Below are 15,455 nucleotides of genomic sequence, written 5' to 3'. Positions count from 1 at the left end.
AAGTGAAAACTGACAACTATTTTAATTGGATTGTGGCAAGAAAATTGTAAGCAAAGTAATTAGCCATGAAATTATCCACAGAATTAAGGTGATTTGTGTCTAATGCAGTGGTTCTTAACCTTTTTGGCCCCACGACCCCATCAGACATTCTTGGTCAGTACCGTGACCCCTGAAACAAAAATTGAAAAAAAAACAGCCTGATTTATTAAAACATGTCTGCCAATACTCAGTCAATGGGATGGCTGAAATTGCTTCGGAGCCATCGGGCGATCAAAACAAGGACGAATGCTCGACAGGCAGCACCTCATGTCAGCGTCAAGCACAAGCCTATTGCGGGCCTTCGTTTTCAGAGTTACCATGGTTGAGAATCCAGCCTCACAGCGATAGGTTGAGGGGGACTGGACCAATATGGTCAGGGCCTCTTCGAAACAACAGGACAATCCTTCACTTTCAGCCAAAACATGGCGAGCACTTGTTCCATGAAGTCACTCTTGAGCTGCGTGTCTTCACGAATTCAGTAAAATTCAACCTTTGCGGCCACATCAGTATCGCCGATGGCAACGTCTTCAACGGAAAAGGGTTGGACGATCCATTCATCACGAGAACTGTCGTCCAGTCAGGCGAAGTAATGTTCGATGGCTTCACTAATAGCCAGAAGGTGGGTTGAGATCGCCTTGTGGAAGAGGCATTCAGAATCTGGCATAGCATCTAGGAGAGTCATCATCTCAGGAAAGGTAGTCATATAACCGTCCTGGACTCTTCTCTGGTGAAGGTGAATCTTCCTCCTGAACGCTGCCACTTTGTCACAAGCCATGTGTAACATTGGGAGGTTTCCTTGAAGTGACAGTTTCAAGGAATTCACCTCGGCGAATAAGTCAGCCAAGTAAGCAACCTTCATCATGAACAGTTCATCCTGCATGTTTTCATGAAGCTGATTCTCCTTCTCGGTACACCCTCTCTCCAAGAACAGCGCTATTTCCTCTCGAAGTTGAATCACACGATTGAGAACTTTACCACGCAAAAGCCAGCGCTCCTCTGTGTGTAATATCGGCACAGTGAAATTGGCGCCCATTTCTTCACACATTGCTTTGAAGATTCTTGAGTTTGTTGCGCTCTCTCGAATGTGGTTCCCAATCTTCACCACATCTGAAAGCACTTCTCGAAGACCAGGAGGGAGAGTCTTCATCGCTAAAGCATGGCGATGTATCATGCAGTAGGCGAAGGAGACATGTTGAGCGACATCCTTCACGAAGGCTTTGAAGCCGGATCTGCATCCGGCCATGGAAGATGCCCCATCTGTACACACCCCGACAAGTCGTTCCCAGCCAAGCTCATGTTTGATGAGGAAGGCTTCCAGCATTCTGAACATATCTCCCCGAGTGGTGGTGGCCAATGGCTCCGCGAACAGGTACTCCTCCTTCATGGTTTCTACGTCGAGGTAACGAACATAGACCAGCAGTTGGGAACATGAGGTAACATCTGTTGACTTGTCCAGTTGCAATTAATACACTGGACTGCTCTTCACACCACTCACTACTTGCAGCAGAATATCATCACTCATATCCGAGATTTGACTTTTGACTGTGTCATTAGAAAGGGAAATCTGCCTGAACTTGTTTGACTGCTGTTCCCCCAGCACCAACTTTGCTGCTTCGAGAAGGCATGGCTTGATAAGCTCTTCACCGATGGTGTGAGGTTTCTTAGTCTGTGCGATTCGATAAGCAATCTGGTATGAAGCTTCCAGCACTGCTTCAATTTGACAAGTGTAGTGACCCGTTGAATCGATGTGGGAACCCTTGAGTGCGGCTTCTTTTCGTTTGAAATAGTCCACGCCCTTCCCCGCCAGGTCGCTGTGACAAGACTCCGAATGGATCTTTAGTTTGTTGGGCTTCAAGTTCTTGTGGCTCAAAACCTTGGCACAGATAACACATTGTGGCTTGACCATGGATTTTTGAACAATGCTTGTGAAGCCGAACTTGAGAAATGCATCACTATACGTGGTGACATGGTTCACAACTTCAATGTAGCACACACTCGTGGCCTCAAAACGACCGTGATTTGTGAGAATTAATTACACTAATTTGTTCTATGTGATCTGAACTAAAGTGCCATTATGAAATTATAGTGAAAATGGGTAAATGTAAGGCCTACTCACAGTTTGGCCCTGCACGAACGCTAACACACGGCAGTTGGCAAGCATGAGCCTCGATCGCACATGATCCAGGCCACACACAGTTCGTGTGCGTATACGAACGCACATACGCGAACAAAATACTGTGAGTGGTATGTACCTTTGTTAGGTTCCTAAAAATGGGCTCAACAAATGGACATGTTATTTATGACCCCCAGAAAAACCCCAAACGACCCCCAGGTTAAGAACCGCTGGTCTAATGCAAGGATTTGTTTTTGAAATCAAGGAAGGCAAGAATAAAGCGGGATAAATGGTAGGGTTCAAGATCAGGCATGGTAGTGCAGGTTACCTGGCCACCTTTATCTTATGCTCCTACAAACAAAGTTTTAGCTATTAATTTCACCTCTTCATTTGTTTTAATAATTTATTTTCTGATGGACTCCTAACTCTCTCCTATTGCAGCATATTGATATTCAAGTTGCAATGTAATGTGATCCACACTCCTTTTGGATCCACAATCATTCTTTATGGTGTGCTTGTCCCAATAAAGTGATCAAACTGTTCAAGGGTCACGTTAAAGACCGACACTATCATTGGTCAACATTCACAAGAATGAAGAGCAGATTATCCCTGTCAATGTTTCCAGTCAAGGATTCTTTGACTAAATCTGGTTCTGTTGAAGGGTCTTTGATATGAAATGTTAACTCTGCTTCTCTTTCCACGGAGGCTGCCTGACCTGCTGATTGCTTCCAGCTTTTTCTGCCTTGGCTTTCCTCAGAAAGACATTTAAAGCTGAGCAAAGGAGCACAGTGTTTTTGGTCAATTTGTTTCAACAAAAAGGCTTGCAGTTCATTGTACAAATTAGCTTAAATGCAGTCACTATGATGTTGGCAAACAGAAGATTTCAGGAAATGACCTTGCTGCTCTATGCAAAATATTTTGCCATAAATAATTTGGACAGTAATTATAGGTTTCTTAGTCTGCCTTAGAGTTAATTGCGCTCAATGCAAAGTGTACAAATGGTTACAAGTCAATCAAATTTAAAACAAAACTCAAGTGATTTTGAACAAGTTATCATATATTGTTCTCAATTTATGGGAAATTGTACTTCATTTCATGAATAATTTCTCCAGTTTTTTATGAAATGTTCTCAGAGCAACAGAGCTTGCATTTGTTAGTTACTTCCCAAAGCATATTTCCATGTATCTATCACATTAAATTATGCAAATCATTTACTGTTTAAGGAACTAAAGCAGATAAAGAAAGAACTTGCATTGACAGTGTGCTCCATAATGTTTCAGACAAAAAACAATCCTTTATTTATTTGTCTCTGTACTCCACAATTTGAGATTTGTATAGAAAAAAATCACATGTGGTTAAAGTGCACATTGCCAGATTTTATTCAAGGGTATTTTTAAACATTTTGGTTTCACCATGTACAGATTCAGATTCAGATTCAGATTCAATTTTAATTGTCAGTGTACAGTACAGAGACAACGAAATGCATTTAGCATTTCCCTGGAAGAGCGACATAGCAAATGATTTGAATAAATAATAATAAGTGTCCGGGGGGGGGGGGAGTGATTGGCAGTCACCGAGGTATGTTGTTGAGTAGAGTGACAGCCGCCGGGAAGAAGCTGTTCCTCGACCTGCTGGTTTGGCAACGGAGAGACCTGTAGCGCCCGGATGGTAGGAGGGTAAACAGTCCATGGTTGGGGTGAGAGCAGTCCTTGGCGAAGCTGAGCGCCCTCCGCAGACAATGCTTGCTTTGGACAGACTCAATGGAGGGGAGCGTGGAACCGGTGATGCGTTGGGCAATTTTCACCACCCTCTGCAATGCCTTCCGGTCGGAGACAGAGCAGTTGCCATACCATACTGTGATGCAGTTGGTAAGGATGCTCTCGATGGTGCAATGGTAGAAGTTCACCAGGATCTGAGGAGACAGATGGACCTTCTTCAGTCTCCTCAGGAAGAAGAGACGCTGGTGAGCCTTCTTGATCAGAGTAGAGGTATTGTGGGTCCAAGAGAGGTCATCGGAGATGTTGACTCCCAGGAACCTGAAGCTAGAAACACGTTCCACCTCCGTCCCGTTAATGTGGATGGGGTTGTGCGTGCCGCCTCTGGACTTCCTGAAGTCTACAATGAGCTCCTTGGTCTTCTTGGAGTTAAGGGCCAGGTTGTTGTCAGCGCACCATGCTGCTAAGTGCTGGACCTCCTCCCTGTAGGCCAACTCATCGTTGTTGCTGATGAGGCCAATCACCGTGTAGAAATTACAACTGTGTTTATACATAGTCCTCTCATTTCAGGGCACCATAATGTTTGGGACACATGGCTTCACAGGTGTTTGGAATTGCTCAGGTGTGTTTAAATGCCTCCTAAATGCAGGTATAAGAGAGCTCTCAGCGCCTAGTCTTTCCTCTAGTCTTTCAGTCACCTTTGGAAACTCTTTATCAACATGACGACCAAAGTTGTGCCAATGAAAGTCAAAGAAGCCATTATGAGACTGAGAAACAAGAATAAAACTGTTAGAGACATCAGCCAAACCTTAGGCTTACCAAAATCAACTGTTTGGAACATCATTAAGAAATAAAGCACTGGTGAGCTTACTAATCGCAAAGGGACTGGCAGGCCAAGGAAGACCTCCGCAACTAATGACAGAATAATTATCTCCATAATAAAGAAAAATCCCCAAACACCTGTCCGACAGATCAGAAACACTATTCGGGAGTGTGGATTTGTCAATGACCACTGTCTGCAGAAGACTTCATGAACAGAAATACAGAGGCTACACTGCAAGATGCAAACCACTGGTTAGCTGCAAAAATAGGATGGCCAGGTTACAGTTTGCCAAGAAGTACTTAAAAGAGCAACCATAGTTCTGGAAAACAAGGTCTTGTGGACAGATGAGATGAAGATTAATTTATATCAGAGTGATTGCAAGAGCAAAGTATGGAGGAGAGAAGGAACTGCCCACGACCCAAAGCATACCACCTCATCTGTGAAACATGGTGGTGGCCTGGGCACGTATGACTGCTGAAGGTATTGGCTCACTTATCTTCATTGATGATACAACTGCTGATGGTAGTAGCATAATGAATTCTGAACTGTATAGGCACATCCTATCTGCTCAAGTTCAAGCACATGCCTACAAACTCATTGGCCGGCAGCTCATTCTACAGCAAGACAATGATTCCAAACATACTGCTAAAGCAACAAGGGAGTTTTTCAATGCTAAAAAAATGTTCAATTCTTGAGTGGCCAAGTCAATTAACCAATCTGAACCCAATGGAGCATGCATTTTATATGCTGAAGAGAAAACTGAAGGGGACTAGCTCCCAAAACAAGCATAAGCTAAAGATGGCTGCAATACCAGGGAAGATACCCAACAACTGGTGATGTCTATGAATCATAGACTTCAAACAGTCATTGCATGCAAAGTTTATGCAACAAAATATTAAACATGCCTACTTTCAATGACATGACATTGCTGTGTCCCAAACATTATGGTGCCCTGAAATGGGGGGGTATGTATAAACATTGCTGTAATTTCTACATGGTGAAACCAAAATGTATAAAAAATTGCCTTTATTAAAATCTGACAATGTGCACTTTAACCACGTGATTTTTTTTCTATTAAAAATCTCAAATTGTGGTGTACAGAGGTAAATAAATAAATGATGGGTTCTTGGTCCCAAACATTATGGCACTATATCTAGCACCTTTCATGCGCCGATGACATCCTGAATTGCTTTGCAGTCAATTAAGTACTTTGAAGTTTTTTAATGTATTTATAACAATGACCAATTTCTGGATGGCTAGCAGTGAGATAAATGACAAAATCACATGTTGCAGGCTTTAGCAAGGGATAAATGTTAGACCAAACACAGGATTTTTCTTTTTCTACTCTTTTTCTCCAGAGATGCTGTCTGACCCACTGAAACACTTCAGCTTTTTGTATCTATCACAGGATTTTTCAGCTGGTCTTTGAGTAGAACCAGCAGATATTTTAAATAAACCCAAGTGTAAATAGGTCCCCAGATTAACAACAGAACTGAACGATTACACCATTGCAATCAATATAACTTACTTCACAGCTCCTAACACCCAGGTTCCAGTTTGACCTGCATTGTTGTCTATGTGGAGTTTGCACGCTCTCACTATGCACCTAGCATTAATGAAAGGTAACATCGGGGGCAAGTTGATGTTAATAAGTTACAAGAATATGTGGTGGGTGCAGGGTGAAATAATAAGAATCCAATGACATAGTCTCAGTGGGGTGGATGGCCTTATTTTATATTGTTCAAAAATAAGGAATCTCAAGTAACATGATATCTCTCCTTAGCAATGTCTTGATGCATTATTGAATGTGTCAAAACCCTATAGTGGGGCTTGAAGTTGTGACTCTGAACTGAGAATACTACCAGGTGAAATGTGTGCTGGAGGCTAACTGTACGATTTTAGAACAACTGTCCCCAGATACATCTGTCTCATGCCTGAAACTATTGAAGGTATCAAATTGTCAATATGTCATACAAGCCTTCTGTCCCTGTAACAGCACAGTGAAATTATTTTGTAGCTGAGCCTTGCAGACAAGGAAAACTCTAGGGAAAGTCTTCTTATCGTCATCCCAGAACATGTACAAACGTATGAGAGCAAGAGGAATCAAAGAACATATCAGCACTCACCACTGAATCTGATCACTTGAGAGAGGCGCGCAAAACCATGTCCCCAGAGGAACTCGATGCCTTCAAGAGAGGAGAGAGGCAAAATCAGCAAAGACAATTGTGAGATTGAGTTCTTTTTCTGAGAACTTGTTTTAAAGAATTCAGCAAAATTTATACAATAAGACAAAGGTTAACAACAATGGTTACAAAATAGACATATAAAGTTTGCGTGTTCTGATAGACGTGCATACAATGACATCAGAGCTGTTCGAGAAATGTGGCTTAAAAATAGGTTACGTGTTGAAGTTCATGGAACAAAACAACACAACACAGGAACAAGCCCTTAGGCCCATAATGTCTGTGTTGAATATTCAAGATCATGGGGTTTTCAAATGAAGGATGATTCTCAAAAAAAATCAACTGTACGAATGGATATTTTACAATTGAATAAATAGTTATGTAATCCATATTGCTGTGCTTCTAGAGTAAGATCAGAGTTTTGACGCAGAATCTCAATCCAAACATTGACTTCTGCTTCTACAGATGCTCCTTGACCTGCTTATTTTTTCCAGCGTATATATCTTTGTTCCAGATTTCAGCATCTGCACTCTTTAATCTTCTAAGATCTATACCATAGTTAAGGCAACAAATTAAGGACATGAGTGAACCTTTTTGATTTTTATATCAATCTAGTGACTACATGGTAAATATCATCTTTTAATGAAATAACCTTTTAATTGACAACATGTACCTTCCCCTGCTGACATCATTGAAATTGAACTCTCCCTTGTTTTTTATTTCTTCACACTTTCAAGCAGATTTTGTTGCCGGATAACAATTCTCAAAACATTTCCATTGAAAAAGTATCCATTCATACACTGTGTCTACAATGTTGAAGAATAAAGCTTGTAAACAGCAAATTAAAAATTGTCAGACACATATAAGTGGCAATTGAAAATGTACCCATTTATCTTGAACTTAGAATTATGATGATTACTTGAATAGTTAACTCACACTGCTTATTTATATTACAGTGCCTTAGTCCTGGATGGGAAAATCTATGCTACTGGAGGGATAGTCAGCAGTGAAGGACCTGCATTAGGAAATATGGAAACGTACGATCCCTGCAGTAACAACTGGACACTCCTGCCAAACATGCCTTGCCCAGTGTTCAGGCATGGATGTGTAGTCATCAAAAAATACATTCAAAGTGGTTGACACTGTGAGACTAAACCAGTTCCTAAATTGTTTTATTCTGCTGCTGCAGTGCGTTAAAACAATGAATATGTTGCTCTTTACTGTCTACATTGAATGTAGATTCCATAGTCACCATTAGGTGGAATAGGGCAAAATACCCTATGGATGTATTATAGTATAACTTATGGTACTTCTAGTAGTGTCACAAGACATGGCACTTGTTTTAGATAATAGGCAATTCAGGTAAGAATGCCTGCTTTATAACAATCATCAGTTTTGCTTTCAAACAGTTTACCTTTATATTGTTATGGCCATTTAGAAGGTAAATCGGTTTGTGGAGTGTAACATCTGCAGTACCAGAGCAGCAGCATGTAAACAATTCACTAAAAGCAAACGACGGTCCCACAGAGCTCAAGCAATCCCAGAAAATGTGCTGAAGATTTCAAGAAATTCAATAGTATTCAGGGACTATACCAAGAGGGAGCTTGGATACTTCCATACATCGTGCATATCTGAAACGAACAGAAGGTGAAGCTACCCTCAAAGTCACGCAATCTGTTTCCAAGCCAGTATTGGAAAAACAAAAGCAAATCAAGATAAAAGGCAGTTTCCTTAAGTTACACAAAATATTCAGTTGCAAATGTAGTCAAATTTTAAAAATTGATTTTAGAAATAATCTATATTTGAAAGAAGAATTTTAGATCCACATTGTTTTATTATCAGTGGTCCCACTGGTGGTGTTTTAAACAACTATTGCAAATATATGATACTGTTGTTCAGATAGTTATTAAGCAGAAACCATGAGATTAAAGCCATTAGATATCAGAAGATGCACCTATAAGGTCTTATATTTGAAGCTGTATTGATTTTTTTTCCCCATATTACTTTATATCATAGATCAAATAGAGCAAACATGCAGTATTAGAGTAAATATACAGAGGCATAGTATTTGTTTCCAAAATCACTTTTACAGTGGCCAATGCAAAGGTGCCATTCAGCTGGGGACATTTTCTCTTACTTTGACATGACCCATTTTAATCTGATACACAAACGTATCTGATCATTAGAGAGATATTTTACTAAAAATTCAAAAATATTCTAATAGTTTTTTTGTAGAAAGATAAAATATATTATCCTCGTAAGTCCCCGTAATATTTAAAATTGAATTACCACTTACTAATTTCTTACATTTCATGCATAGTGGGGAAAGGGGTAGGTTGAGGACAGCAGATGAAAGAAATTGATGAGAAACTTATATCTGGTATTAAAAGAAACTCATAGGATTTAACAAAATCATCAATGGCAGAGTGGCTAATAGAATTGAGTAATAAAATCTAATGAAGATGGATGCCATACTAATCTGTGGCATTTTAGGATCGCTACATAATGTGTATACCTATGCAGTACCAATGAGGTTTATTATATATGTGTAGGAAAGAACAGCAGATGCTGGTTTAAATCGAAGATAGACACAAAATGCTGGAGTAACTCAGCGGGACAGGCAGCATCTCTGGAGAGAAGGAAAGGGTGACGTTTCGGGTCGAGACCCTTCTTCAGGTTTATTATATAAATCCAGTATGACACATGTCAGCTTCAGCTCTTCAAATTGTACCATATGAAAATGATCTATCCGGTCACATATTAAGTAGTATCCTGATTTTCAACCCAATGAATATTTAATATACCATGTATAGTAGTTCAGAATAAACTTTCAAATAAAGCCACAATTTTTCGTTAGCAGTGATATATAGAACTACGATGTGTGGACCAAATATACTTATGTACAGTATTTTCTGACAATTGTAATCTTATTTAATAAATTATTAGGGTATTTTTTAACCATGTTGCTTTGGGCCCATATATAAAGTATTCCCTGTTCAACTAATATGCAAACAAATTACATTAAAATGGTAACATGCAATACATATCGAATGAGACAAACATCTTGGAAAAAAATCTAATTCTTCTTTAAATCAATAATATTTTCTTACAGAACCCCACTTCACTGCAATATAAGGTCCCCTTCCTTGCATACCTTCCACATGCTGCAAGAGTATGACCTGGAGTTTCACGATTTTTTAAGTGAACCACCCTCTCATCATATTGTCATGAAACTATATTTAAGCAATACCAAATGTCCTGTATTCCATAGACAAATTCAAAAGTTTACTTACTCTTTTACAAACTGAGCTGGGAGTGATATTTATAGCTGTAGATGATCTTTCTTGTTGTCATCTTGGGTCCAGAAAATATTTGCTGTTGACACTTTAATGCAAACATTAATAATGTATTGAAGGAAAGCCCAACCGCATGTAGGATGGGGGTCTCTTCACATTTATGAAACAAGAATGTCATACAGATTTGTTCATTCTGAATTTGCTTTATCAATTGATGTAATCCACTGAAACTCATTTTTTAAATTATTTCTTAAAATACACATTTATATTCCGCCATTTTGGTACAGTTTAGAATAATTGACCTACAATGCCTATCCCAATTATGTATAACATTGACGTCCTTCCATTTATATCAGTGTTTGGTCTTGTGAGGTGATACAAGGGCTTCAGAGATTATCACTTAGGTTTTGCATTCAAAGCACAAGCAGTTCATAACCATCTGTTTCCATGATTGTGGTGCCATATCAGTACTCAGATTGGAACGTCTTAGCTCAGATATCCTAGTATCACAAATGACATTAGCTTGAACAAATACCAGTTGTATTAGGACCATGCACTCAAAGACAATGAAAACAAAGTATATCAATTTCCTTCCTCTTCTCCACTTCTCATCCAATTCCTAAAACGCAACAATTCATGGAAATATTCAGAATCATATATCCTAATCTCGGGCAAAAAGCAGCTCTAGCGACACAAAGAACTGCAAATGTTGGAATCCCGAGCAAAAGAAAAGTGCTGGAGGAACCCAGTGGGTCAGGCAGCATCTGTGGAGCGAAATAGACATTTCATGTTGGGCCCATTCTTCAGAAGAAGGCCCCTATCCTGAGACATCGTTGATTTTCCTCCACAGATCCTGCCTGACCCAGAGTTCCTCTAGCACTTAGCTTTCATCTGGACTTTTGTTATGACAATTATCGAAAGACATTCATTGCAAAGACCAAAGGTTATCCATTGACTGTGGTTACATACATCTTTGCCAACATTTTGTATGAAAATCATCCGGAGGAATCATTGGGGCACATTTAATCTACAAAACCAAAATATGCAGAAATGTTCATGCATTTACTAAGCATTATTACTCATCTAAATTAAGAAGCAGAGTGCAATAATAATTTTTGCTGATTGACATGTCGGCTAATATTTAGAGATGCCAAACTGCAGCTTTTTTAAACCTGCCCAATTTTGGTATGCTCACTTGGTTTGCAGAGATTGGAAAAAAATAGATGAACCTCAAAGATAGTTACTTTTACTCTTGATGATATGTAATCTCCACCTCCCACCCCCCACACACAAATGCACCATTATAATGCTCCACATTCGCATTTTCCAGGCAGTTCTTAGTGGAAAGAGATTCAACTTACTTTTGGATGTGCAGGCACGTACATTGAAAGGCCCAATCTTGCAGAGCACTGACCATTTGCAACGTGGTAATATTTTCAAATGTGAAGTTTTCCATAGGGTCTCTTTAAACCCCGGGGTATGGAATGGTGCACACCACACAAAAAAATGTTGCCCTACCTGCCACATTGTTCCACAAATTCTATTTGTGATCTTCCCAAATATCAGTCATGGAGGTATGAAAGAAAATGTATTTTTAACAAACCATATTCAGCAATAAATGTGCAATCTCACTTAAGAAGACATTGACAGAACGGCAGGTACAAAGTTGAAAAATAAATTCACAGTTATGCAGTAGAATTCCTTCTGAAGTCAGTTCCATCCATTATGGAATATAAATGAACTTGAAATTGCTATTGAAACTGTCATCCGAAGATGAAAAGGGTTAATTTCCCATGAAAGTTGTCTCACATTTTGATGAGCATAGAATTTATTTGAAATAAAATCAAAAGGACAAGGAGAAAATGTCACAAGAAACAAATTAGGTATAGTTTTCGTAACATCTACTTATGGTGAAATGACATTGAGCTCAGAGATGCTACATGATAAGGAAGTAGGTAAGTTGGGCTGCACTATAACTTGAATAGAATAAAAATTCTCCTTTGTGCAAACACATGATAAGATCAAATGGAAAAAAAAACCTTTTGCCTCAGAAGTTCAGTTTAGTGTAGAGGTACAGCGTGGAAACAGGCCCTTCGGCCCACGGAGTCTGTGCCGACCAACAATCACCCGTACACTAGCTCTATTCTACACACATAATCGAATCTGGGCAGCAACTCTCCAGCTGTGCCACTGGGTCATCCAGTACATTACATTATTGTTAAGGATATATTTCACGCACTAAACTGAACATCATGACGATTATAAATTTCCAACAAATATTATTAATAACATAGAATTGAAAAAAGTCCTCATTGTGTCATTGGAGAACCTGCACTACCATAAAATGCTGAACCTTCCAATCCCTGTCCCTGATCATCTTTTCGGAGGAAAGTGTGAAGTGTAATTTTGGAATCGCTGAATCACTTTCAACCAGTAATGCTTAAAACCGATGCTCTTTAGGAGATCTAATTCTGCACAAGACAAATTTCAAATCCAGGTTTCTGCCACCTCAGCCCCTCTTAAAGAATATTACTATTGCTGCACTACAGTCGTTTCGTGGTTTCTTTAGAAACAATTCAAAATGTTTCCCAATCGAAAGGAATCAATCAGAAATGGACGGAATTATTCTAAAAAATGTTATCTGTTTGACCTACAAAAGTAATATATAACATTTGGTGTGAAAAAAGCACAATGACACAGTGAACATCAGAGAGTAACAGTGTATCTGAAATGTTTTTCCTCAATTGCAGTATTAACATAAATAGAAGAATGTTTTAGATAAAAGTCTGTAGAAAGGATTTTTTTTGCATTTAAGTAGAAATGACAAATTATACCATATACTTCCGTTTTGTATGCAATAAAGTGAAATATTCATTTAGATATTGTGTTTAAGTTTTCTATAAAATTACATATTATTAACAACATAGAAACAAATCATTTGGGTCTATTAATGCCTGTCAATGTTGATATGTATGTTCTATATAAGTCTCCCCACATCCACTTGAATTCAGGATATCAATCTTTTCTCTTATTCATCTCTCCTGAATGTCCTTACTAAAAGCATAGTGTTTTGACTCAGATGCACCCTGTGGTAGCAAGTGCCACAATCCAACCACATTATAGCCAAGGAGGTTTTTCACACAAATGGAAACATCTTTTCTTCAGAAGACTCCGTTGGCATTTTGAATAATTTTGAAGACTTACTGGGTGACATCATGGTCCTTTTTTCCTTGAGAGAAAACAGCTATAGATTGTTACCAACAGTTATAATCTCAGTTCTTGTATCAATCTTGAACATATATCATGAATCATGCCTCATTTTTGAATTATTGATATTCTACATATGCTCCAGCCATGGTATGCATAAATTTCAAATGATTTCTGATGGTCTAACACTCTCGCAAATTCTTTCTTTGCCGCTGCTGCCTAGGCTTGTGAGAATTTTGAATAAAATAAGACACAAAGTGCTGGAGTATCTCAGCGGATCAGGCAGCATCTCTGAAGAACACTGGTAAGGATCCGAAGATGCTGCCTGACCTGCTGAGTTAAGGGCCTGCCCCACTTTCACAACCTAATTCACGACCTTTTTTACTCGTGGACATTTTTCATCAGACTAGAAAAATGCCCCGACCTACTTGATGCCACGAGTACCTACGACTAGCATCACGACCTACCTACGACCTCCTATGACCTCGTGACGATCATGCTGTGAGTACGAGTCAAGGGCAAACTCGGCAGAGGTCGTGAATTAGGTTGTGAAAGTGGGACAAGCTCTTAAAGCCCCAGTCACACTTTCACGACCTAATTCGCGACCTCTGACGACCTTAAAAAAATCAAGGTCGCAGTAACCTACGACCTCCTATGACCTTCCACGACCTCCTACGGCTGTCTACGGCCTCCTACGACTATGTTGAAGATATCCCATGATAATGTTGAAGACCTCCCATGACTATGAAGAAGACCTCCTTCGACTATGTTGAAGACTGGCTTCGACCATGTACGTTTTACTGCTGTTTGCCCTTTTGCTTCAGCAGTCTTTTAAGAAAGGCAGAATGGGAAAAGCAAGGGTGAAGAGGAAGCACAAGAGGTCTCAATGGGCGAATGGAGCTGATGTGATGGACTGTCCCAGTACACCAGATGACTGGAAGAGAGTGGTGCTGGGCTAAAGATGGACAAAAGATGGAACTTTAAGCACACATGTGGGGCAGTGGATGACAAGCATGCCATTCTTGTCCCTGTCCCTGTCCCTCTCATTTTCCTTTTCATACAGGATGGCATTCAGCTGGAACCATTCCTCAAGGTCCCCCTCCTGCTGCCTGGTGAAGGGCATAACCTTCCTCCAGCCCTCCCTCACCACCAATGGGGCATCTGCCTCTGATGCTGTGTCAGACACAGGAGAAAGGGCTGCTTTGCTGCCTTCAAATGAGGCAGTGAAGGATAGGGTGGTGGTGAGGATATATACTACCACCCTGGTCTCCTCCTCCAGGGGTCTCTCATGCAGGGCTACCTCCTCTTGTACCATCATCTCCTGTGGCATCACCTCCTGCCACTCCTCTTCCTGGGTGGGCAACACCTGCATGGCCGTTTTTTTTTAGGGTTGTGCCCTCCACCTGTGCTGCTGCCTTTTTGGTGCCATCTCTAAAACACAAGTCTCCTCTCCAAAAAACTCTCCAGCTATGAATGAAAATGCCTTGGAGTAACAGATATGACATTCTGCTGTTTAAATAACCTTTTTTTCCTACTGACCTTTTTTTCACCCCGGAGCTATTACCTTCGACTGCCTCCGGCTACCTAGGGCTACCTACGACTAGCATCACGACCTAACTATGAGTAAAAAGTATCGATTTTTTTCCATGCCGACCTCTTTTTTACTCGTGGACTTTTTTTATCAGGCTAGAAAAAACGGCGCAACCTACTTGATGCCACGAGTACCTACGACTAACATCACGACCTACTATGACCTACGACCCCGTGGCAACCATGCTGCGAGTATGAGTCAAGGGCAAACTCGGCAGAGGTCGTGAATTAGGTCGTGAAAGTGGTTAACTCCACTGATTATGTCTTTTTTTGTAAACCAGCATCTGCAGTTCTTTGTTTCTACATTTTTAGTAAAAACTAGTTTCCAATTTTGTTTCTCTAGAAATGGAACCTAAAACTTTTATTTTATTCTTTTAAAAGTCTTGCTAACATTTGTCATTGGTTTTAATGATTTCCAAGTCTGTTTTCCAGATTCACTTTGGCCTATTTGGATTATTAATTTGCAAAGGTGAACATCTTCCTTTCTCC

At 39.9% G+C, this 15,455-nt stretch overlaps 3 protein-coding genes across 4 annotated transcripts in view; 1 reads left to right on the top strand and 2 right to left on the bottom strand.

Moving 5' to 3' along the window:
• Window positions 1-13,034, top strand: part of LOC129697127 (kelch-like protein 29) — a 388,072-nt gene extending 375,038 nt beyond the window's left edge. For both annotated transcript variants that reach the window (XM_055635374.1, XM_055635375.1), the window contains exon 13: window positions 7,830-13,034. In XM_055635374.1, the coding sequence (XP_055491349.1) occupies window positions 7,830-8,013 (184 nt within the window). In that variant the 3' untranslated portion in view covers window positions 8,014-13,034. The remainder of the gene's footprint in view (window positions 1-7,829) is intronic.
• On the bottom strand, window positions 579-1,423 carry LOC129697129 (protein FAM200C-like). Its single transcript, XM_055635376.1, has one exon. It carries the CDS (start codon window positions 1,421-1,423, stop codon window positions 617-619), a length of 807 nt encoding a protein of 268 aa, XP_055491351.1. The 3' UTR covers window positions 579-616.
• On the bottom strand, window positions 1,502-1,945 carry LOC129697130 (protein FAM200C-like). Its single transcript, XM_055635377.1, has one exon. The coding sequence runs from the start codon at window positions 1,943-1,945 to the stop codon at window positions 1,502-1,504; it is 444 nt and encodes a 147-aa protein (XP_055491352.1).
• Window positions 13,035-15,455: the final 2,421 nt, after the last annotated feature.

Source organism: Leucoraja erinacea, chromosome 5 (assembly GCF_028641065.1).
Source record: "Leucoraja erinacea ecotype New England chromosome 5, Leri_hhj_1, whole genome shotgun sequence".
NCBI classification, from domain to species: domain Eukaryota; kingdom Metazoa; phylum Chordata; class Chondrichthyes; order Rajiformes; family Rajidae; genus Leucoraja; species Leucoraja erinaceus.
Note: the sequence above shows the minus strand (reverse complement) of the source record. Positions and strands in the feature narration are given on the sequence as shown.